Source organism: Juglans regia, chromosome 13 (genome assembly GCF_001411555.2).
Source record: "Juglans regia cultivar Chandler chromosome 13, Walnut 2.0, whole genome shotgun sequence".
Lineage (NCBI taxonomy): Eukaryota > Viridiplantae > Streptophyta > Magnoliopsida > Fagales > Juglandaceae > Juglans > Juglans regia.
Genome location: NC_049913.1, coordinates 827,725 through 851,046, shown reverse-complemented (window position 1 = coordinate 851,046; position 23,322 = coordinate 827,725). Strand labels below are relative to the sequence as shown.

General features: G+C 36.9%; 2 protein-coding genes across 2 annotated transcripts; one reads left to right on the top strand and one right to left on the bottom strand.

Annotated features, from left to right (window-relative positions):
- The first annotated feature begins 2,979 nt into the window (after positions 1 to 2,979).
- Positions 2,980 to 5,743, top strand: LOC108988875 (transcription factor bHLH95-like). The gene is made up of 4 exons (XM_018962258.2): positions 2,980 to 3,059; positions 3,217 to 3,586; positions 4,555 to 5,067; positions 5,449 to 5,743. The coding sequence occupies exons 1-4, from the start codon at positions 2,980 to 2,982 to the stop codon at positions 5,557 to 5,559; spliced, it is 1,074 nt and encodes a 357-aa protein (XP_018817803.2). The 3' UTR covers positions 5,560 to 5,743.
- Positions 5,744 to 15,818: 10,075 nt separating this feature from the next.
- LOC108988933 (U-box domain-containing protein 26-like) lies at positions 15,819 to 17,545 on the bottom strand. The gene has a single exon (XM_018962349.2). The coding sequence runs from the start codon at positions 17,281 to 17,283 to the stop codon at positions 16,027 to 16,029; it is 1,257 nt and encodes a 418-aa protein (XP_018817894.1). The 5' UTR covers positions 17,284 to 17,545; the 3' UTR covers positions 15,819 to 16,026.
- Between the last annotated feature and the right edge of the window lie 5,777 nt (positions 17,546 to 23,322).

Below are 23,322 nucleotides of genomic sequence, written 5' to 3'. Positions count from 1 at the left end.
CAGGTCCAACCCACCAGGCTAGCACTAGAAGACAAAGTAAGAGAGAGGGAGAGGGGACAAGGGATAAGGGGGTGAGGGTGTCAGGTGGCAGGAGGTGTCAGGAGAAAGTGAGAAAGGGAGAGGGGGTCAGATACGTAAAGCAGACATCCCTCACCACTACCGAGACGCACGCTAGAAGAGGATCAGATAAAATGGAAGATCTAAACGATTCAAATGGGGTTTCTTCTTGGACTTCTTCTTCAACCTCTAGAGGGACAGCTCCAGACAGAACATATTCTCTAGTAAGTAGATCTCCAGCTCTCATTATATAGTGAAAAATGAGAGGTTATAAGAGACTGTAAACAATCATATTATAATAAATTTTTCCTCTCCAAATATTTGTGGATGTAGGCAACATGCTGAACCGTGTAAATTTGTGTGTCGCTTTCTCTCTATTTTCTCTACACATGTTTTTCATTCATACTATGGATATACGTGCTGACACCGTACAGCTGCATCGGACCACTGTCGAGAGCTCCAAACAACAGCAATCGGGGCCAGAGTCATCTCAACGGGTTGGGAATGACTCTTTCCCCCCAGGTCGAGAATGACTATTTCCTCCATTCCAGCCCTTTGTGCAATTTTTCATGTATCAACGTATGTCATTTGGAGCGAAGCTCGTACTGCTCATTGAGCATGTTTGAACTTGTAACCATAGCTCTCGCGTAGCGTGAAATCTATATATGTACGTTTATAACTCGTTGATTTTATGTGTACGTATTAGGTACTACAAATATAAGTCTTTCACAATAGCTATTATTTTATAGAGATTCCAAAAAACAACATTAACTTTTGATATACAAGTTATAGACATATCAACCTACGTACGTGGCATAGAATTAATTAGCACCCATATTTTGTTTTAGTAAAATACAAGATTCTTTTTTTTTTTTTTAAAAAAAACATTATCTTGCATACTTCAAAGATGGGAATTTTATATTCAATGTATCCGTTGTAATGTGTAAATTTTTGGGATTAAAATTATTCCATTAATGGTATATATATATATATATATATATATATATATATAATGTCTCCTTCTCGTTGGTTCTCCAAAAGGAAATTAAAGAAAAATAAGTCATTAACGTACGTGCCATAAATTGATATGATCTTCCTGCACACACACATGCATATAGATATATACATGATATTAACTTCATTGACAAGATGCTTGCATGAATATCATCATGATCAGGGGTTGCCCTAAAAAGTCTCCTTCCTTCCTATATAAGCCATATTGTTGCCAACTCGGAGAATGAAAATAATTAATAAACATCATGAATTCTAATCATTACATGATATGAAGAAACGCTCGAATCTTTCCCAGAAATAAATAGTTCGTGATCCTCGGGATATAGATCAAGTAGCTAGCAGGAGAAACTTGTCTTTTTGCTTTTAAAGTGATGAAAACCATGACCCTAACGGGTGGGCAGATCATGTTAATTAAGAAAGAAAACTGCGTTAATTTCCTGACAAGGACAAATGTAATTTTCGTAGGAATGGTTGGTGCAACTTCAAGACGATCGAGGATACTTAACAACTATAAGCTGATTCGAGTCATCAAAAAGTTTAAAGTGAAAGGAGTTACGTTTGATATATGAATTAGTAAAAAGATTCAGATATTTATAACTGAATTTCGATTAGATTTTTCAAACAATTATAAATGATAAATAAATTTTGTATAGCTGATTTTATGTCTATCTCTTACGTATTTAGATATTCAAATTGAATAAAAATTTTAAAGAATTTAAATACCGATTTACATTCTTAAAGACTTATAAAGTAAAATTACTAAGTGAGATATATTTGATAATTTTACAAATCGAACGAGGTGTATCTCTTTGCATTGATAATATATATATATATATATGAACTATTTGAAGCAATTTTCTTGAGAAACTATTGTATATATGTGTTGAGGTCGTGTTTCACTACCTGGGCAATTCCGTGCTAGTAAGCTCGTTATGGGGGGCTTGGGGCGTCGTGGTATCTCCGATGCCTAAGTTAGTCGTAAGGAAAGGGTGACAAAGCAAGTGTTGGAGAAAAATGTTCAATCAGAGAGAGCTCGCCCCCAAAGGGTGTGTGGGGGTATTTATATACCTGGTCAGTGTAATCTTCTGACAAAGGGATTCAAGGAGATATCATTCGTACTTGTCAACCGAGTCGTGTGGGTGTCGCCCACATCCACTCTTGTCGCGTTTCGTGTTAGCCTTTCGTCAGGTGGCAAGGCCCCACACCTGATCGTGGCAACTACTGACACCTCAGTCCAGGTCATGTCGTGCTTGACATTGTCTTCCATTTAATGCGGCATGACCATGGTCAAGTGAGTCTGCCATCGATACTCAAGTGTAGGGATTGTTCCTGGCACTTTGCTTCTGAGTTGTCGGCGTCTTTGTCTGTGTTGCTTTCAGTGACATCTTAATTTGACCTAGATGCCTTGATCGTGGGTGGTCAGGAGCAATCCATACTTCTAATCGGACCCCACGCAAGGCACGTCTATTATATTTTTCCACTATGGGCCTTTTGGGTCGGCCTGACCCTCTTCAACCTCTTATTGGCCCATGTTACCCGAGTTGCTTGGACCAGGCTCATTAGGTTTTGCTCAAGTCTAAGAGATTACTTCCCTCACAATACGTATGTGAGAATAGTGAGTGAATGATAAATTTATTTATTATTTTATAGAGATAAAACTTAAGATAAATCATAATTGAAGCAGATATCATATCAAATAATCCACGTTCAAACCCTCGACTCTATCTACTCTAATTTAAGAATGCCAACTCGTTTATTTTTTAAAAAGCCTCTTAAATGGAAGGACAGTTAACCTTAAAAGTAGTGCAGCCAGGCAAGCAATTAAGGGATATAATTTCTAATTGATTACCAATTGAGGCAATGGCAGCGTACGTAGTAATATACGTAGGGGAAGGTACGTATTCGTATATGGTCATGCTTTGTGGGACCCTCGAAGCCTATCCGTTTTTGTTTTTAAGCACAATAACGGCATCTGCAAACTTATCATTGTATTTTGGCGACTTTCCTGCCAGCCGACTCCTCTATCTCAGCTTTAAATTCCCTCTCACTCACACACCCAAATTACCTAGGCCATCTTTATTAAACGCCTCCTCGTCCCTCTCTCCCTCCTCGCACATCTCTCTCTCTAGCGCGCAATGTCTGAAGGAGGAGGAGGAATATTAGTCCACGATCGACAGTTTCTTGTGAAAACCAGTCGTGGGATTTCTTGAATTCGGAAAATTCAGCTGGTAGTGAAGATAAATCCGGCAAGAAGGCACCGGGGTCCAGTTCCAATAGCCAGACAGAGATAGGAATGGAAGAGGCGGCGCCACCCAGTAAGAAGAAGCGGGCCGGACGAGGTGGTGTAAGAAAAAATGGGGATGGGATGATCATTGGTGATAAAGGGAAGGAAGAAGAAAGAGGAGCCGGTGAATCCGATCATGAGATACATATATGGACAGAGAGAGAGAGAAGGAAGAAGATGAGGAATATGTTTACTAATCTTCATGCTTTGCTTCCTCACCTTCCTCCTAAGGTAAAAGTACTATTGCTTCTTCGAGAATTTTAAGGTTCATGGATATATATTGTTTTTTGCACGACGAGTTTCTCCCTCTCTCTCTCTAGCTATTTACTTAGCAATATAATATCTTTTTATAAACAGAAAATGCCCCTTTTTATTGAAGTTTTCCTTCTGATATTTAAACATATATATCAAGTTCTTCATTTTTTGATTTCTTACCTTCACGGGAGTTCGAGGAAAAGGACGCGAGCGTCTCTCAGTCTATCTCTGGTCCGTCTCTATTAATTGTCCTTACCTCAGTTAGACAGAAAAAGAAACAGAGTAGAACTCTTAACGGCACCAGTACTTGTAACTTATCCATCAAAACCAAGGTTCTGTAGGCCGCATGCATGAGCTCGAAGTAGGTATTTTAAAGCTTGACAGTCGACTATTGTTCCTAAATTTTATATATTTTAAAGAATAGTAGTGAGAGTACTCTCACTTGCCAAACATACCCTAAGGGTACAATATATACTATGTCAGTTTTGATAATTTGACATGCAAGATCATGATGCAAAACGTCTAACAATTAATTAGATGATGCAAATTAGTGTATTTTTTTTTTCGTGGACTCATTATATCTAGATCTGCTGCGTACCTAATTAACAAAGGAGTGATCTAATCAATATATGCGTAGGCACATGTATTTGAATATTGAAAGAAGCATTAATGTGTGATAGCTAGGCTGCAGTAGATTTTATTTCAGGCTTAAATGGAACATCGTGAGTTGTTTTGATCTGTGAATTAAAATTTATATTAATCCGCTTCTTTCAATGACTACCATATAATATTACAATTAGTGGCAACAATTAAGCAACTTAATTTAATTACAGAAATCTCTATCGTATGCATGCATGCATGGCTGGTTTTCTTGTTTCTTGTAACCATCCAAAAATAAAACATTCATGATATGATTTCCATTTCCAATATCATTTCGAACTTAGGCCGACAAATCCAGCATCGTGGATGAAGCGGGAAACTACATCAAATCCCTAGAGCAAACTCTCCAGAAGCTACAGAAACAGAAGTTAGAAAGGCTCCAAGCTGCTGCGACTGTTGGCTTTGATCATGAGTCGTCTGTAATCGCCTCGCAGAAGCCAGTATCATACGACTCGAGCTGGGATCAGTCCGCATTGCTCGCTGATCAAGGATCTTCAAACAACATCATGGCCATTGCAGCAACTACTTGTTTGAATAATTCTTCACAGCTTTCACCTGCCACCTGCAGCTTGCGGTATCGTAGTACTAGTGGTCCTCATGTAAACTTTCAAACGTGGACTTCTTCCAATGTCGTCTTGAACATATGCGGTGAGGAAGCCCAAATAAGTGTGTGCTCGGCTAAGAAGCCAGGCCTCTTGACCACCATCTGCTATGTGTTGGAGAAGCATAAAATAGAGGTGGTATCTGCTCATATTTCCTCCGATTGTAACCGGAGCATCTATAATATTCAAGCACATGTAAGTGCATATATACTTATATAATTATGTCGGTAACTCGCTAGCTACTAATTACATGCGTGTTTCAAGAAATCATGTCTAAGATCAAGATAATATTTAGTATTATAAATAACTATAAGCTGGATATTATATATAGCTTTGACTTAGCTTTTCATCAATATTACGTTTAATTTGTTTGTGTTTACTGTTAAGCTTAATTAATTGAAAGATAGAATAATACATATCAAATAAATTTGTGTCTGTATTTGAATATTAGTAGTAATTATAATTTATATATATATCCATGATGGATATATTGTATTTTCAGATTAAATTTTAAACCAATTAATGTACTTAATTGAGGTGGAATATGATGCATGCATGGCTCTGTGCTTTGAGCAGGCAATCATGTCTGGAGCTTCCAATGATCAGTTCCAAGAGACGGCATTACTCCCTGTGGAAGAAATATACAAGCAGGCTGCGGGAGAGATAATGTTGTGGGTGTCTCCGTGATCATCCTAGCTAGCTCCATGCATGGAAACTCCACATACAAATTAAGATCTAGCTTCACAAATTTGGTGGGGATGACGACTCAACTTTTCCCGCAAGATCAGTACAATTATTAGCATGCAGCTAAATATTCCAGCCTTCATTCATATATATTATTATGCTCATAGCTGTGGGCAGGGGACTAGCGCGCGTGATGTTTTCTTCAAAACAAAATTTGTTTTTATGGCGTAAATCATTTAATATATATATATATATATATATTTATATATATATATATTAAATATACAAGCTCATGCAATTTACAACTACATATATACATGTGAATAAATATAGATAGAAGTCATTATTAGGAGTATCTATTTTTTACACATGATGTGACATCATCTAGATCACACATCTCCCTAAATGAGTATTGGGAACAATCAACTAAAAGTAGTCACGCAGTGAGTGCAAAGTGTACACTGTTATAATGAATTCTCCCTAACATTACTCATATACATATATGCGTAGAAACATTGTTGGCAGTTCTGAAAGTTTTGATCATGCCCTCCTAATCTTCAAGCACTGTTTTCATATATTCTCAAATTATTTTATTATTATTTATTATTATTTCATTACTATTTACAGATCATTTAAGATATTCTTAGTATTCAAACAGAGCATTCAGGTTTAGTTTGGTTTGTTAGATAAGATGAGATGAGATCATCTCATATATAATCATTATAATTTTTCCAAACTCTTAAATAAAATATAATAAATAATTTAATTTTTTAAATTTTTAAATAAAAATTATATTAAAAATTTATATTCTAATAATATTTTATTTAATTTTAAATTTTTATCTTATTTTATCTAATTTCATTTATGTAACCAGAGGCGACTCCATTACTATTTATTTAAATTATAAATATTTTGTGAACAAAAATGGGAAACTTCATGTTGGCCCACTTTAATAGGTCTGCCACTCTTTATTCTTCAGGTCCAAGTTAATCCTATATTAAAGGTCTTGAAGTGAGAAACCAGCTAGCTCATATAAATTGCCGGGATGAGGTTTTTTTCAGCCCAACGTAGCCATCCCGATGGAAGGCAGATTAGGCCTTCGCTAATTAAAAAGTATTGACACTGTTCATCAATACTTAAATAAACTTTTATTTTTAAAAATAATAAATTCAGTGGTTCATAAACATATTGCTACATCAACATACAGGATGAGATAAAAATACAGTATATAGCATTTTCGTACCTAACATATATATATATATATATATAAATGTCTCACCCAAAGATTTATAGCTTGAGCGTTTATCTTCTTATCCATACTAAAATGAGTTTTTCTACACTTAAGCCGCTACAATAACCAACACTACACACCGCTTTTGTGGATTTTTTTTTTTTTGTGCTACTGTAAAACGTGCCTGTTTTACTCACAGACAACCTCTTGACTTTTTTCCCAAATCGGTCCATTCGAATTTTCTCCCTCCAACTTCAGTGTCGCCTCTCTCGCTCGTTCTTGCCGCTCTTCTACGTCGTCTATCTATCATCGTCATAGTGTTCGCAGTGGCATTTGTTTACCCGGTAAAGTGTTGCGTCGCCTCTCTCCCTCCCAATATATTTTTTTTTTGGTTACCCATTCTAATGATACGATTGTTAGGTGTTCGCGGTGGCATTTGTCCGTCGTCCGCATGCTGTTGGCCGTCCACCGTCTGTCGTGCCGTCTGTCGTCTACGTTGTGTTGTTCCTTCAAGGTCACCCATTTTTGTGAGATCCATTTTACTGCTTTCGTGAGGTCCATTCTCATGTGTTATTTAATACACTTTTTGGTTGGATTTCTGAGATGTTTCTTAGTCTTATATCTTAGGGAATCTTATCTCAGTTGGTACTGGATATTGCACATCTCTATGTGGCTTGTTTTAGTGTAAAATAATCGGCACTTTCTCATATTTGTCATGAAAAATATACAGAAATTTTTTGATGTTATACTTGCTGGTTTGGAGTTATTTTTAGGGATTTTGTTAAAAAAAAATTTGGTAGGATTTGCATCTCTTTATGGGCAGGGCATCATCACTCCAGTTGAAGTGAGAGTTGTTTTTGATGGATTGAATCTGTATTAGATTGAGTTGGTTCTATGTAGTGGTTGAATCTAATTCTTGGAAAATTGTGAACTAATTATAAGGAACTGGCTGTGTTCATTAGAAATTAGTTGATGTATCACACAATATTTTTGCTCTTTGCTACAACTGCTTTGTTAAAAAAGATGAAGGAAATGAAATTCTTTGTAAAGTTATAAATCAACACTAATGTTGGACTAATATTTTTTTTCTTGTAATAGCGTGATGGACAAAGAGGAAAATAAAAGTTCACTCAAGCCTTTTACACCAATTCCACCGACTCAAGTATGATACATTGGTCATTCATAATGCGAAGGTCTCTCGATTCCAACTAGTTAATGTATTTTTATTTGTGTATTGTAGGTCTCTCTCTGTCAAGGCAATGCTTACTTCCCGCCATTTATCATGCATTCAAATGCATATCCGAATTCATATACGTATGCATGAGGTAGCCATGAGGTAGCCAGATACATTTCATTTTAAACTTTCAAAAATTTCTCTTTAGTGCATTGTTACCCGTTCTAACACCGTGTTTGATTGCAGCCCCCACCAATGCCACATTTTCCAACAACGTTCGTCTACATCCGTCGACGAATGCGGACGGTTCGAGCCGACTTCAACAAACGATCCAGGTACATTCATTTATAACTTTTTTTTTTTTTTTATGCGTTGTTACCCGTTCTAACACCGTGCCTGATTGTAGCCCCAACCAATGGGACCGTTTCCAACAACGTTCATCTATCATCAATCGACTAATGCAGATGAGTTGGATCATGTTCAACAAACGAACCAGGTAGATTCATTGATGATCTCTTTTTTTTTTTTTTTTTAATTTTTTTGGGTGGATGCGTTGTTACATGTTCTAACATTGTGCCTGATTGCAGCCCCCACCAATGCCCACATTTTTCAACAAAGTTCATATACCCTCTGTTCTAACTTTTTATTTTTTTTAGATGGGTGTGTTGTTACCCATTCTAATCGTGCCAGCCTCCATTAATGCCATTGTTTTCTACCCTCCGTCGACTAATACGAAGGAGTTGGGCCATGCTCAACAAACGAACCAGGTAGATTCATTGATGATCTCTTTTTTTTTAATGGGTTTGTTGTTACTTGTTCTAACATTGTGCCTGATTGCAGCCTCCACATGCCTTCTGTCGAGTACAGGATAGAAGTTGAGAAGCTGTGAAAACACCACAAGTAATGCAGAAACTGCAAATATTGCTCCATTTATATTTGAAAGTGAAAATAATATTGTTAATGACTTAGAAACAAAAGCCAATGAGATAAATGAATAAAATTCTGGTAATGACCGAGTTGAGGAGGAGTCCAAACCTGGTATGGAGTTTTCCACTAATATTGAGCTTATGGCCTATTACATGCGATATGTCAAGTAACAAGATTTTGGTATTATAACACAAATGATGAAGATAAAGGCTAATGGGAGGGTCAAGTATTTGACGATTAGGTGTGTGCGAGGTGGCAAGTATTATCCTAGCCATAGTAATATTTCGGGCAAAGTTTTAAAAATCGTTTCGTACCGGCTGATACGGCCGGTATTTGCCGTACCGGCCACTGGGCCGGTACAGGTACTACCTGTATTTCATACCGGTCGAAATACCGACCGGTACCGGCCGTTTCGGCCTGTGTTTCGGCCTGTACCGGCCGATATTTCGGCCTTCGTTTTGTTTTTTTTTTTTAATTTTTTCAAACTACAAGCTCATTTTTTTACCCTAATTCAGATTAGACTATTTATAATTTATATATATATGTATTTATATATAATTTATTTATATATAGATTATAATTTTGAAATATAATTTATTTATATATCGACTATTCCGAAATGTTATCCCGAAACGCTATCCCGAAACGGTACCGGTATCGAAATATTTCGTTTCAGTGCCTTGACCGGTATAACGTCCGGTACGGTATTCAAAACATTGATCTCGAGGCCACGCCTAACTATTAAAACGGATTGTAAGGCAATGATAAATGCTCACTTGGTGGAGGGTACTTAGGTGGTGATTACTATAGAGATTGCACATAATCAAAGTACTGTTAGCCCACAAAAGTCTAGATTCTTTAGATTGCACAAGTGTTTAGACGAATACAGTCAAAGGATGCTTGATTTGAACGACAAAGCATGTATTCGTATGAACAAGAATTTCGAGGCACTTGTTGTTAATGCAGGAGGGTTCGAGAATCTCCAGTTTCAATAAAAAGACTGTAGGAATTTTATTGATAAAACTAGACATTTAAGGTTGGGTAAAGGTGGTGGCGAAGCACTGACTGAGTACTTCAAAATGATGATGTTGCAGAATGATGGTTTTGTTATTGTGATTGATGTGAATGAGGAGTTGAGGTTGAAAAATGTGTTCTGAGCTGATGCGCGTATTAGAGCAGCGTATGAGTATTTCAGAGATGTTATCACCTTCGATACGACATACCTAACAAATAGATACGGTATGCCGTTTGTACCATTTGTTGGTATAAACCATCATGGACAGTATATACTGCTAGGGGCTGGCCTAATTTCAAGCGATGACACAAGTACTTTTGTGTGGTTGTTTCGAGCATGGTTGGAGTGCATGGATGGCGTGCTCCAAAAGCGATCATAACAGACCAAAATCGGGCAATGAAGAGTGCTATTGCGTTGGTATTCCCACACACTCGGCATAGATATTATCTATGGCATATAATGCAAAAACTGCCAGATAAATTGAGATCTCACGCTGCCTTCAATGGGGGGTTGAAGACTGTCATCCAAAGTGCCCTCTATGATTCAAAGACATATGCTGAATTTGAGGAGAAGTGGGGGCAACTTATTCAGAAGTATGAGTTAGGTGAAAATGCATAGTTGCAAGGATTGTACAACGAGAGGTCATTCTGGGTACCAGTTTACCTTAAGGGAGTATTTTGGGCTGGCATGAGCACAACACAGCGTTCTGAAAGCATGAATACTTTCTTCAATGGGTTTGTGCATTCAGATACGACGTGTCGATTAATTTGATAATGCACTGAGGAAGAAGATAGAGGTCAAGACGACAGCTGATTTAAATTCCTCCAACCAAACCATCACATGTTCATCCGCATTTTGCATTGAAAAACAGTTTCAAGCCGTGTATATAAATGCGAAATTTAAAGAGGTCCAAAGAGAGATTTGGGAAATGATTTTATGTAACTGCATACTTATTAGCAAAGAAGGTTGCATTTCGACCTACGATGTTTTGGATGAAATTACCACTGAGGATGACCATGTCAAGAGCATTAAGTACACCGTTTACTTTAACGATAAGGAGGTCGATGTGAAATGCACTTGTGCGTTGTTTGAGATGAGAGAGATTGTCTGTAGGCATGCATTAAATGTTTGTCAGATGAATAAGATCAATGCGCTACCGGAGAAGTACATCTTGGATCGATGGAAGAATGACTTAAAGGGGAGATACATAGTGGTAAAAAATAGCTACGATGACTTGAGGCAAAATGCAGACTCACGAAGGTATGACTTTGTGGTGAAACGATGCGTGAAATTAGCAACCCGTATATCGTTGAGTGATGCCTGTGTTACTGCATTCATGCGCCACTTGGATGAGTTTGAGAATGAATTTAAAGGATTAACACTTGAGTCTGGTTCAACCAAGGAAGAAACATGTAATAAATTTTTATTTGTATTAATTACGTGCGTTGCTTCCCATTGCATGCATATTTCTTTCCAACGGACGTGTATTTTTGCAATTGAAATTTATATAGACACGCAGAAAAATATTTGATGATATATCACAGGATTGTGAGGTATCGAAAGTTTAAGAAAGTGTTCAGGTAATACATTTTTTCTATATTGCTTCCCACTGCATTCATAAGCACTTTCTAATGGCGATTATATATATATATATATATTTATTAAGATACCCTGTGCAGGCAATGATGATTTTGTTGTTCTAACACAATGCAATATTGTCACTCAACCAACACAAGCAGGCAATGACAAGGTGCTCCAGGAAGATTATGATGTAGTTTGAGAGATTGTTTATTTTGATTTATTTTTCATATATTGATGTATTTTGATATAGTTTTTCATATATTGGAGATGTTATTTTGATATATTTTTGATATATTGATGTAGTTTGGGAGACAATGATATTTTATTCAAGTGTTTGGGAGACTGCGATGTAGTTTGGGAGACTGTGATGTAGTTTGAGAGACTGTGATGTAGTTTTGGAGACTGTGATATATTTTTCATATATAGATGTATTTTCATATATTGATAAACTTTTGAAGTATTTTGATGTAATTTGTCTAACGTCATTCTACTTTATAATTACAGGACAAAAATTTTGTTATTTATGTTTTAGCTCCATTTACAGCTTCCTCTAATTAGAAAACAATTATATTATGACCATTGTTACATAATAATGTTGCTGGAGTTTGCATTTTCATTGAACAAAGATTATCAATTGCGTACTCTAGGATAGAAAATGGTGCATCCAAAAAGTACTATTAATATAAGTTAATCCGATGTTGTTTAAAATACATTTATAGTCCAAGGCAACCAAAAATTATTACAATTGATAACATCAAATAAATACATAATAATATTCGTGCACATATATTCTCTACGAGTTGCTTTCCAATTTTCTTCTCTTGCTTGGATAGAACACTATCGCTCTGCACTAGTTTATCTTTCGTTTTCTGAACTTCATACTTGCGCAACAATAAATCGTCCTCCCTTTTTCGAGCTGCATTCTCTCTTGTGCAAATTTTCTCCTTTACTAATGCAAGTATATATGCTCATATAAAGAATTGACACCTTACTTCTCCATGCATAGAAATTGTCAATTTGACAAATGTTAAATTTTGGCAAGCTAAAAAGTGATACAAAATTATGATAAAAAAATTTGCTATATTGTGTTATACTTCTGGTAGGCGTAAGATTTCCTTCCGGGATTTTTGCTAGTATGTAAGGTCTTTAATGGGGCTTTCAAGCCACACCAACAAGTTGGTACTTCCATTTGAAACTCATTAATAACACATGACGATTGACTTGAGGCCATAGGTGATCTAAACATTGAGCATATTCTAATGCATCATCATCAAAAATTGATTTCCATACAAAAAAGGAGATCAAAACATGACTCAAGTTTTTTTATGGCTGAATTATAGACTTCAAAAGATGCAACTGCATTAGTCTTATCGATTCCCTGTACTACACAATTTATGCTTCACCCAAAGAAAGACAAACTGAGTTTATGCTTCAAAAGATGCAACTGCATTAGTCTTTGGAGGAACAAAGTTGCACTGTGGAAAGAATGATAAAAAAAAATTGAAGTTATCTTCAACTTCATCTAACAAGGTCTTGTGATTTTGAAGCTGTGTATATCAACCTAGGACCTTTTTTTGGGATAACAAGTCAACAAGTCAACTTTATGGGCTGTAGGGTAACCCTTCCAAAAACCAATCCATTCATTTTTCACAAATCCAATGAACACATATAATTATTAGCGTAGTTAAGTGAAATTCAATACCATGTACACAAAAATCTCTTTATAATCTTGTGCTTGTGTGATGACATGCTTGTGCAAATCATGTGACAAATTTTTGTTTAATTCAAATGGGAATACACTCTTGTTTTTTATTCTTTCTATTTCCTTTTCTTTTTAATTAATTCCATCTCTTAGTTTTTTGGGCCAAATAGTATGCAGTTTGGCTGTTAGCCAACCATGAGAACTCATGAGCAAACCTTTTTTCCTATTCCATTCACCAGTCAGTCAAGGTCGAAAAATATCACTGAACATAAATTACTACTAGATGCAATTAAGCCACCATAATATCTGCCTGTGTTGCCACCAGAATATCTACCTGTGTTCCTGTCTTCCTCTAAATGCAATTACGATCGCATTAAGATCTTTTGTCACTCCAACAAAGCCCTGCAGTGGTTAGGCATAGTAATATCAATGCCCAAAGAACACTCAAGTAAACAAATAACAAGATAAGACCGGGAAAGAGATGCTAATTTAAATACCAGCATGCTAAGATCATGCACCTGTAAGCAGTGCTGAATGTCAACAACTAACTCTATGACTTCAAATGGTGTTTACATTTAAAAAAGCACAAATCTGGCTGTTTTAGTAGGAAAAGTGGCAAAACGCCATCTTCTAGCATTTACAAAACTCAAAACCCACTCTTGCAATCACCTTAACATAGGGAGCGGATAATATCAATCTAAATACCTTGATCAAACCATCACATCTTGCACATGTCCAAGTAAATAACTTGTCCAATCTACTACATACACCTGCAAGAGCAAAAGCTTCTTTGGGTCACCCATTTCATATTACGGGATCTCTTGGCAATTGCATTAAAAAGAAAAATAAGATCATCTTAGTTCAAGCAACACATAACTAAGGAAAATTTCATAATATAATCTAATTATTTTGGTAGAACACAACACTGTGTTTAGGATTTCTTCGGGGCAGATTGATAAAGACGAAGGAGAAGATTATGAAATTCGTAGCTGGAGGGGGAGAGATTCGCGTAGAGTAGCTTCTTACGTGGAGACAGATTCGCAGATGGAGGGAAGCATCATCTGAGATGCTTTGGAAGGGAGGCGGAATCGAGTCTAAGATGCTTCGGAGGGGAGACGGAATTGCATCTGAGATGCTTCGTTGTTGCCTCTTTCGTTGTTGCCTCTTTCATGGGGGATTCGGCAGGAGTAGATAGAGGGGGTAACTCAAAGCCTTTGGACCGTTTACACTAAACCCAGTTAGCCACATTAGCTGGTGTGGGGTGTTAGAGCCTAGACCAGCTTTGAAGTAAATTTATTGTACTAGAATATATACGTCTAAGAGCAAGGATGTGTGGTTGTTGTAGTCAATCGTGACCCTTTCATAGAGAGCAATGCTTCAAGTTCAAGCGATGAAAACTGAAAATGTAAGAGCCTCTTCAATAAATACGTAGTTATTCAGTGAATTAATTAAAAAGAAAACCCAGGTTTTCTTCTCGATTGCTGAGATGAAAATGATTTTGAGTCCAAAGCTAAAAATAAAAATAAAAATCCCAGCTTGTAACCAGTTATGATCACCAAATTAAAGGTTTCCACCTAAGGTGGCCACCCTTTTCCTTTTCTTATCCATCTTATAAATGCTATTGTTTACCAACCTATCTTTTTATTTTTACCACCTAAATTAGGTGACACATTTTTCATATGAACTTTACAATCCAGAGACCAACTAGAGTTTAGTCCTTTACTTCCATCACACTTTTCCCCTCGAATCAGATAATTACAACTTGTAAAAACGTTTGAAAAACTAAAAAATATGCCATATTCAAAAAAAGAAAAAAAAAAGGTTAAAAAGAAAGACAATTGAATTAGGGTCCCAAATGCTGGATATCATGGATTTCAAAAAGACAAAACTTGTCCTAGTTCTTGTGAGAGTAGGAACAAAGTTGAGTTGGGCATGTGAGCACTTGGGGCCAACACATAAAGTAAGAATAAGAACCAAGCCATGTGATTCCATGCTTTTATTCCACAAACATGTGACTCTCCTCTGTTTTTCCGAAGCCACATAACTGTTTCCCATTTCTTTTCTTACTGCCATGGCCTTCTCAAAACCCCACCTTCACAGCTTGTTCTTAACACGTCTGCCCTGCCCCTACAATCATTCTTTTCTGCATGCACGCAGGACTGCTACCTCTAGTGTATATCTTTGTCGGTCCAAGGTCAAACCCAATACATATAATTATTATATAAACTCCACACTCGACTCTCGCATGCTATTTTGGAAATTAATATTAAATCATTCACCGACTTCTTACCCTGAATATGATGACCTTCGTCGATCAAAACGCGCAGTCAAACACTTCCCACGTTCAAACCTGATTTTACTGCGAAGCCGCCAAGTATTCAAATCGGAGTCTAACTGTAGTTACCTGGGTTACGAAAATCCAACACGGCTTCTATCTCCCATGCACAGGCCGCATCTACATCACACGAGTGCGCGCGCGCAGTGTACAATCTTTCTCCGACGCTAGCTAACACCCAATAGCCATAAAAGATTCCACGAAGCAATTCAACCACCGAACATGAAGCAATCACCATTGTTATCACTAGGCATAAAACAAACCAAATGGCCCCCCCACCCCCCACTAACAAAAAACAACAAGAACAGATCTCTATCTTTTCATTTGCTTTTCAACTTTTCTTAAAAGAAACTTTTCAACAAAAAATCTTACATACAGAAAATTACAATTCTCTATACATCAATCTAAACCTCAATTTTCTTTTCTTTACTTTTCAATTCTAAAAATAAGAAAAATTGAGATTGCAATGAAGAATCATCGTCACCATCATCATGACATGAGCGCATCAGTAGGACGGTATCACAATCTCACTGCAAGCAAAATCGTCAGAGTTTCCGATGGAATCTTCGGGCCACGAATCCCGGAGAAGCTTTAACAATAGTTGGGCCTTCCTCTTCGCCCGGTCCGTGCAGTCACTCTGCACCAGCAATAGTAGCTGAGTCAGCACTCCAGCAGCCACCGCGTCCCTCTGGCTCTGCTCCGTAGCGGAGCAGAGAGAGAGAAGCGCTCCCGCTGCGTACTCCGTCGCGCGGTCCGAGATCTTGAGGATTATCTTTACGAGCAAAGGTACGGTAAGTGCATGAGCTGCGAACGCCGCGCATCCTTCCGGCACCCGACAGAGCAGCTCGACGGTGGCAAGCGCTCGCTCCGCGTCACACTTCTCGAAATCTGGCAACCGGTCGATTAGAATCTCGGCCGCTCCGGCTGAGACGACCTTCTGCCTGGCTTGCTTCACCAGGCACAAGGCGAACAAGGCCTTCACTCCAACCTTCAGCGCTCGCGGATAAGAAGCGATGGGATTCTTCATGATTTCTATCACTCCTTCGAAGATTTCGTCCACATTGCTGACTTGAGCTCGGAGTTCCGGAGACCGAGTTCCAGCCACGACGATTTCGATGAGTGCGGTCGAATTGACTCGGACTTCGATGGAGGAATGGAATAGCAGGTGTGATAGGAAGGCGACTCGGTCGCCGTTCGAGACCACCGACTCGCACTCCGATTCGGCGAGTGGAAACATGACAAGCAGCGCGAGCGCCTCATGGTTCAACTCGAGAGACTCGGAATCCGTACCTGAGAATACGATTTCTATGAGGATTTCGCGTGCGTTGAGAGATGAGATGACGGAACGGTTCTTGTCCGAATCACGGAAGAGTCCCCTGAGTCGACGCAGGGCCGAGAGACGGGACTGGGCAGGGTTCGAGATGGAAGATGCTTGGTTAAGCAGCGAGCGAACGAGAGCAGGGTCAGCGGGTTGCTTCGGAGTGGGGATTCGCTCAATACCGAAAGAGCGGTTGGCGACGCACCAGTCTTGGATGAGGCGACGGAGGGTGTGGTTAGGGATAAGAGTAAAGTCCGTGAGCGGGGCTCGGGTGACGGGGCAGGTCGTGTTACCGGTGGCAACCCAAGACTCGATGCTGGAACGGTCGTAGGTCTGACCGGTACGAACAGTAACGGGGTCACGCATGAGCTCGAGTGAGATCGGACACCTGAAGTGATATGGAATCTGAACGCCCAAATCCAACTGCTCTAAACTCCCAGGCATTATTTCTCTCTGTGTCTCTCTTGACTTTTCCTCTCTCTCTCTCTCTCTCTCTCTCTCTCTGTGTCTGTGTTCGAAACCTGGATTTTGTTTGAGGTGGGGAGCGGCGCGGCGGTGTGAAGTACTAAAACTAGTAAAGCTAAATCTGAGCGCTCTGCAAATTCTCTTTTAACTTTGTTGCACCTTGCTTACTCTTATACCAAACGAAACAGAGAGACATACCCTACAGCTGGAGGTACTGAACCTGACCCCTGCCCCCCCTGACCCTGCCCCTGCCCCTGCCCCTGCCCCTGCCCTTGCCTTATCTGACTCTCTCTCTCTGACCACACATGCGGCTGTGGTCGCATTTAACTTCCAAGTTGGAACCTAACCCAGGGTTAGGCTGTGGAGGTTGAGGAAAATTGGGTTGGTCAAAGGAAATGTGCGACTGGTGGGTCCTACTCCTCTACATATTCCAGCCTAAGATATTACTCACTCACTCACTCACTCACTCCTGTTTACATCACAGTATTAATGCGACTGTTTGTGTTTTTTTGTTCACTGTTTTCAGATTCATTCAGCATCATCCATTATTATGGGTGTTGGCTTTTCCTTGCTTGCTTTGGAGCCCCCCGTGTCGTTATAATTTATGCTTTTCACCCACTTTTTGTCTGAATTTTCCCTTTAGACTCTTATCTTTTTAATGATTACCTTAACTCCATCTTAATTTTACACTGTCCCCAAGGGGCATAATTGAACTACGAAAATTTCAAGTAAATGCCTCCTAATTTCCTACTAAGAAAATTACTTAATTCTCATGAGAAAAAAAAAAAAAAAAAAAACCTTGAAAATTGTATATCGTGACCAAGTTATATAGGCAAATCTAATAGTGGGTTTAGTTAAATATTATCATAATTGTTATATATGAATAAATCTTTATATCCTTAAAGTGCCTTTTGTATCATAAATACTTTAAAAAACAAAGGTGCTTTAAGAAACATTCGCAACTTTCTGTTACAGTTGTATTATTTCACTTATCTGATAAAGCAAGCATATTACATACTAATTAAGTCAAAATGGGATCTATCCTAAGTATCCTTGACATGATGATGTAAACAGTTTAGTGAAGAAAAAGCCTGCAGGCTTGTAGTTAATTACGATTATTCTTTTTTAAGCCAACATATGATTTCTTTTTTCAATTCAAATAAATTGAATTTACAATTGTATCCTTAAAATCAAGAGCTCTTCGTTCAAACACCGTCCCCAAGGGCATAAATGAAATGAAACTGTCACATCTGTCAGTGAAGAGGAAAAGAAGAAAAGCTGGGGGCAAAGCAAGAAAAAAAAAAATATGAAAGTGTCACAGGTGCAAAGTAGCTAGCATGATTTTAATTAGGTTTCGATTGTCTGTTATTAGGTAGTGGGTAGTCAAAGGTCAAAGAAGAACAGATTACAATGGAATGTGCGGGTCCAGGCTGTCTACTCTCTCCACCTCTTTATTCGGGTAAACAATTTATCTTTCAAGTGGATAGCACTAACAGGTTGGTTTCTTCACAAGTGGGTCCCCCACGAGTGGACGATGTTGATCGACTTAAGACGAGTATCTCCTCCCACGTCATTATTTGTTAATTTCCTATGATAAATATCAACTTCGTCCAATTCAAATTACGATTAAATACTTTAGTTTATCTTAAGATGTTATATTATTGAGGTTTGATTAATTTGAATGATTTGATGTATTGTGTAATTTGAAACTCATTTTAATTTATTTCAACTCATTTTATATTATTATTATAATTTTTTTAAATTTTAAAATAATAATAATATTTTATTCTACTAAACTCTGAATTAAAACGAGACCTAAAACATCTTAATTCGATTATGAGACTACCGACAACTACATGCAAAATTTAGATTAAATCACTCTCTTACTGTAACCAGTACTATATATTCAATAACCATATGTTCTAGACTCTAGTTTGTGATTTCTCAAAAATATTATCATATTTTTAGATTTAATGGAGGTTTTAGTTTTAATAATGTTTTAAAATTTTAACTGTTTTTTTTTTAATTTTATTATTTAAATTTAGACATAACTATTACCTAATAATAAACTACATAACATTATATGGTGGTGCCAAATGAGCAATAAGTTTTATATAACCAAGTAGTATTATTTGTTATATATTCATGAATTTTGAAAAAAATACATTATATTTTAAAATAATCTCGATCCTCCTGCAATTATTATAGGGGATGGAACGGAATTCAAACCTGATAAATACAGGTGATATCCCATCTCGTTCCATTGGCTGCAAGTCTAATACGATTCCCAATCAAATTCAATAATTTGCCATAGAAAAAAAAAATATTGCATTCATAAAGCTATCGAAACTCAAACTTTATCGGCACCTTTTTCATGTGTCATGTCCCACCATTGTTGCTACCTAGGTCCTGACTCCTAATACTGTTGCCCAGTGGATACCAAAAGCTGGAGGGAATTTTTTGGGTAATCACCTTTTACTCGCCAGATTAAAAGCAAAATAAAAAATAAAAGAGAGAGAGGGGGGATGGGATCTGGAGGGACAGTCAGAGAAAGAGGAACAGGCAGTAAGAGGCAGGGGAGGCGGTGTCGTTTAGTGATTTAAAAAAGAACACACGCGTGAAGGAGACAGTGCGGCCCACGAGCCACGCACCAGCGTGATCCTGTTGTCTCCGGTCAACCGTGCAGCGCTTTACCGGTACAGTTAACACACTACGTTTTTCACTGCTTCCCCCAATGCTGCACGTACTTCTTCTCCCCTCCCTTCGCACGTGTTTCCAGCTCTCTAAGAAAAAAATTGACCGTTTTTGGCTTTGACGCTAACTCTGTGTACGTGTTGTGTCCGTGGTTGGTGCCCCAAGTACGGAATTCCATGTCCCCCCCCCTTCCTATTAAGTTATTAGATTATCTAATGTGCTGAGACTCGAGAGAATATCGTTGAAATGTGTACTTCTCTCGTGCTTTTTGTTTACTTAATTATTTTAATAAATTTATTTGCTTTATTTTTTTGGTTAATATAAAGACTATAGATACTACTCCATCTATATTTTAATATAATAGATATTTGATTCATGGAGCTTATAAACTTGACCATTTTTATTTTGTCTTGACTCTTCAATATATAAGAGACAAGAAAGACGTCGTGGTGACTCCATCTCTTTGTATCAATCAAACATGATCTATGCAAAATGATATGATCCATTAGAAATATGGTGATCGTGTTGTCAACCTTGTGATCATCAACAAAATTATGGGCCGGGGTGGCGTGAGATATTGGCAAAACTGCTTTTGAGGTGGAACCGAACGTGAGCAAGCAGAGTGGAATCCAAGGATGGTTTCAACCGAGGAAGGTTCTCAAGTCTCTTTGTGAAATTGACATTCCTGGCCTTTTGTATTAATTTACACATTAAATCTTAATTAATGGCGTCCCCAACCTACCCATATATGCATCAAATTAATTAAGTCCCTTAACTGGAATATATAATTACCATTCTAATTAAATTGTATATTAAAATTCCCCAACAAAACCTCATGCATGCAAAAGAACGAAAATTCAGTTTACAGCTAATATACTACGTGACCTTTAAGATTGCATATTTTGTTTTTTAACAAAATTAGTTCAGTTAAGCCATGTGCAGTACTAATCCATTTTTAAATTAGAAAAACATTGAAATAAAAGTAATATTGTTATTTGATGATCTTTACACCACACAGTACCATTCACATAGTATAATTTAATTTATAATATTAAAATTTTATCTTTCAAATCAAATTTTTTCGCGTTGATGATGTGTGGTATAAAAGTTTTCATACAAAATTATTCTTTTCATATAAACCTTTTAAAAATAAATAAAAGTAAAATAATTTTCATCGTAAAAAATATGATCGATCGAGATATAGATAGTCAGCTAATTCTATACTCAAAAGTAATTAACAGTACTTTTTATTTCCTTATAAAATACGTTTAAACTTTATTAAATACGTGATACTTTTATCAATCTTTTTACCCTTTATTTGAGGGGGCCGGTCATGATCGTAATCTTTGATAAACAAAAATATTTTGAATATAAATATCTATAATATCGTATCGTACTGCATGTAAGTAATATATAATTTTTTTCTCATCCTAATTTGCTTAGTATATTGTTAACTTATCATGGCTAATAAAAATTCGGCCTAATTAATGTCACGTCAGTATCCTAAAGAAAGAAGTTTCATCGAGGATGCGTACGTATTTCTTTTTCCATGATCCCTAACCCCATAAATTAGGAATCGATCTCCTCCAAAAAGCCAAGCCATCTGTGTGACATGGACATCATATGTTTGCAAATTTGACAATCAACAACGTCCTATTGACGTTTGTTCACACAAGAAGCAAAATAACTCTATACTCCAAGGAGTACCACTCCTTGGCATAATTGATTTTTGACTTCTAGATTAACGCGACGTTTATTTTTATTTTTTATTTATTTTAAAAAATAAAACATAGCTAGATTCGAGTAATCTATGGTTTGTAGTCATAGCTAGGTACCATTTTTATATGTATTGATTGGACTAAACCGACTAAACTTACATTTGATTGGATAGAATTTTACAACAAATGTAAAGTAAAAGAAAGACCGATTGGTTGGATTAAAGTTTTAGGGATCCGTTTCGATTTGGAAAATGATTGACCACTATCTTTGAGGCAAATTGGGAGTGATTCAATGTTTTAAATTTTAATTCCTATCATATATGCCTCGTCACTTGGAGCCCAAAATTCCAAACAAATATTAAAAACCATAACTTTATAAATCAAAAAGAAAAGCTTGGAGCCTGATAAGTTTAAAACATATTTTTGCATCAACCAATGAAATTGTAACACGTAAGCACTCCATGAAAATGAAAGTTGCACTCGATAATACCCGATCTCCCTCTTTTCCTCCGAATCTCTCTCCCTTTCCTATCTCTACACTCAAACTTTTCTCTTATTATCTTTCTTTTTTAGGGTTCCCGCGATTGAACTCTGACCTCGGCTCACCAAAGCCAATGGCTTAATGCTTAAATAAGACAAGTAAGCTCATATTCTTTTCAAATCTTCTCTTACTAATTGACCCACCTATAATCCAAAATCATGAATTCCTTTCACTTTTTCACAAAACAAAAACTCTGTTTCCTTATCTATATGCATCCATACGTGTAGATATGTATTTTGCTGATTGAAAAAATATGAAGAGAAACTTTGCGAGGAGTCGAGCAAAGAGATGTTATGGGTCTAGAAATCAAAGGTTCCAAGAATGATAAGGGTGCTAAGAAAGAGGAAAGTGACATGAACATCCTCCGCTTCTTCTTGGTTTCGACGGTGCTTTTGTTTTAAGTTCCTTTTATTTGGTTCGTCATAGTGGAGGAGAGGTTTTTTTCTCTGAGAAAAGCTTGAGTGCAGATATGGGGGAGGGAGAGAGATTCAGAGGAAAAGAGGGGGATCGGATGTTGCCGGGTGCAGCTTCCATTTTCTTGGAGTGCCTGTGTTGCGATTCCATTAGCTGGTGTAAAAATGTGTCTTAAACCCATCCGGTCTCAAGCTTTTCTCTAAACCAAAACCTTAATCTTATAAATTGTCAATCTATTTTGAGGCTTAGGTCTTGTTTGGTTACACAAATTATCTTATTTCATCTAATTATTATAATTTTTTTAAATTTTCACACAAAATATAATAAACAATTTAATTTTTTCAAATTTTAAAATAAAAATTATATTAAAAATATATTCTAATAATATTTTATTTAATTTTTATCACATCTCATCCGTGTAACCAAACAACATATTAAATTGTTGAACAACACAACTCTTCATATTAAATTTAATTATTACTTGTTAATGGTACATGTTTTAAATAAATTTATGAGTCAACCACTTAAATAACGATCACTTAAAATATGTTATATTGTGACCGGAGATGATAAAATATATGATGAAAATTGTATGTATTTAAACTATTAGATAATATTAAAAAAATAGTATGAAAGCAAATTGAATTATAT

Bases quoted from the DNA above. Each gene is read 5' to 3' on its own strand.
- LOC108988875 (XM_018962258.2), top strand. From the start codon at position 2,980: ATGGTCATGCTTTGTGGGACCCTCGAAGCCTATCCGTTTTTGTTTTTA. The intron at 3,060-3,216 runs GTATTTTGGCGA...CAATGTCTGAAG, and splicing joins GCATCTGCAAACTTATCATT to GAGGAGGAGGAATATTAGTC. The intron at 3,587-4,554 runs GTAAAAGTACTA...TTTCGAACTTAG, and splicing joins TTCCTCACCTTCCTCCTAAG to GCCGACAAATCCAGCATCGT.
- LOC108988933 (XM_018962349.2), bottom strand. From the start codon at position 17,283: ATGCCTGGGAGTTTAGAGCAGTTGGATTTGGGCGTTCAGATTCCATAT.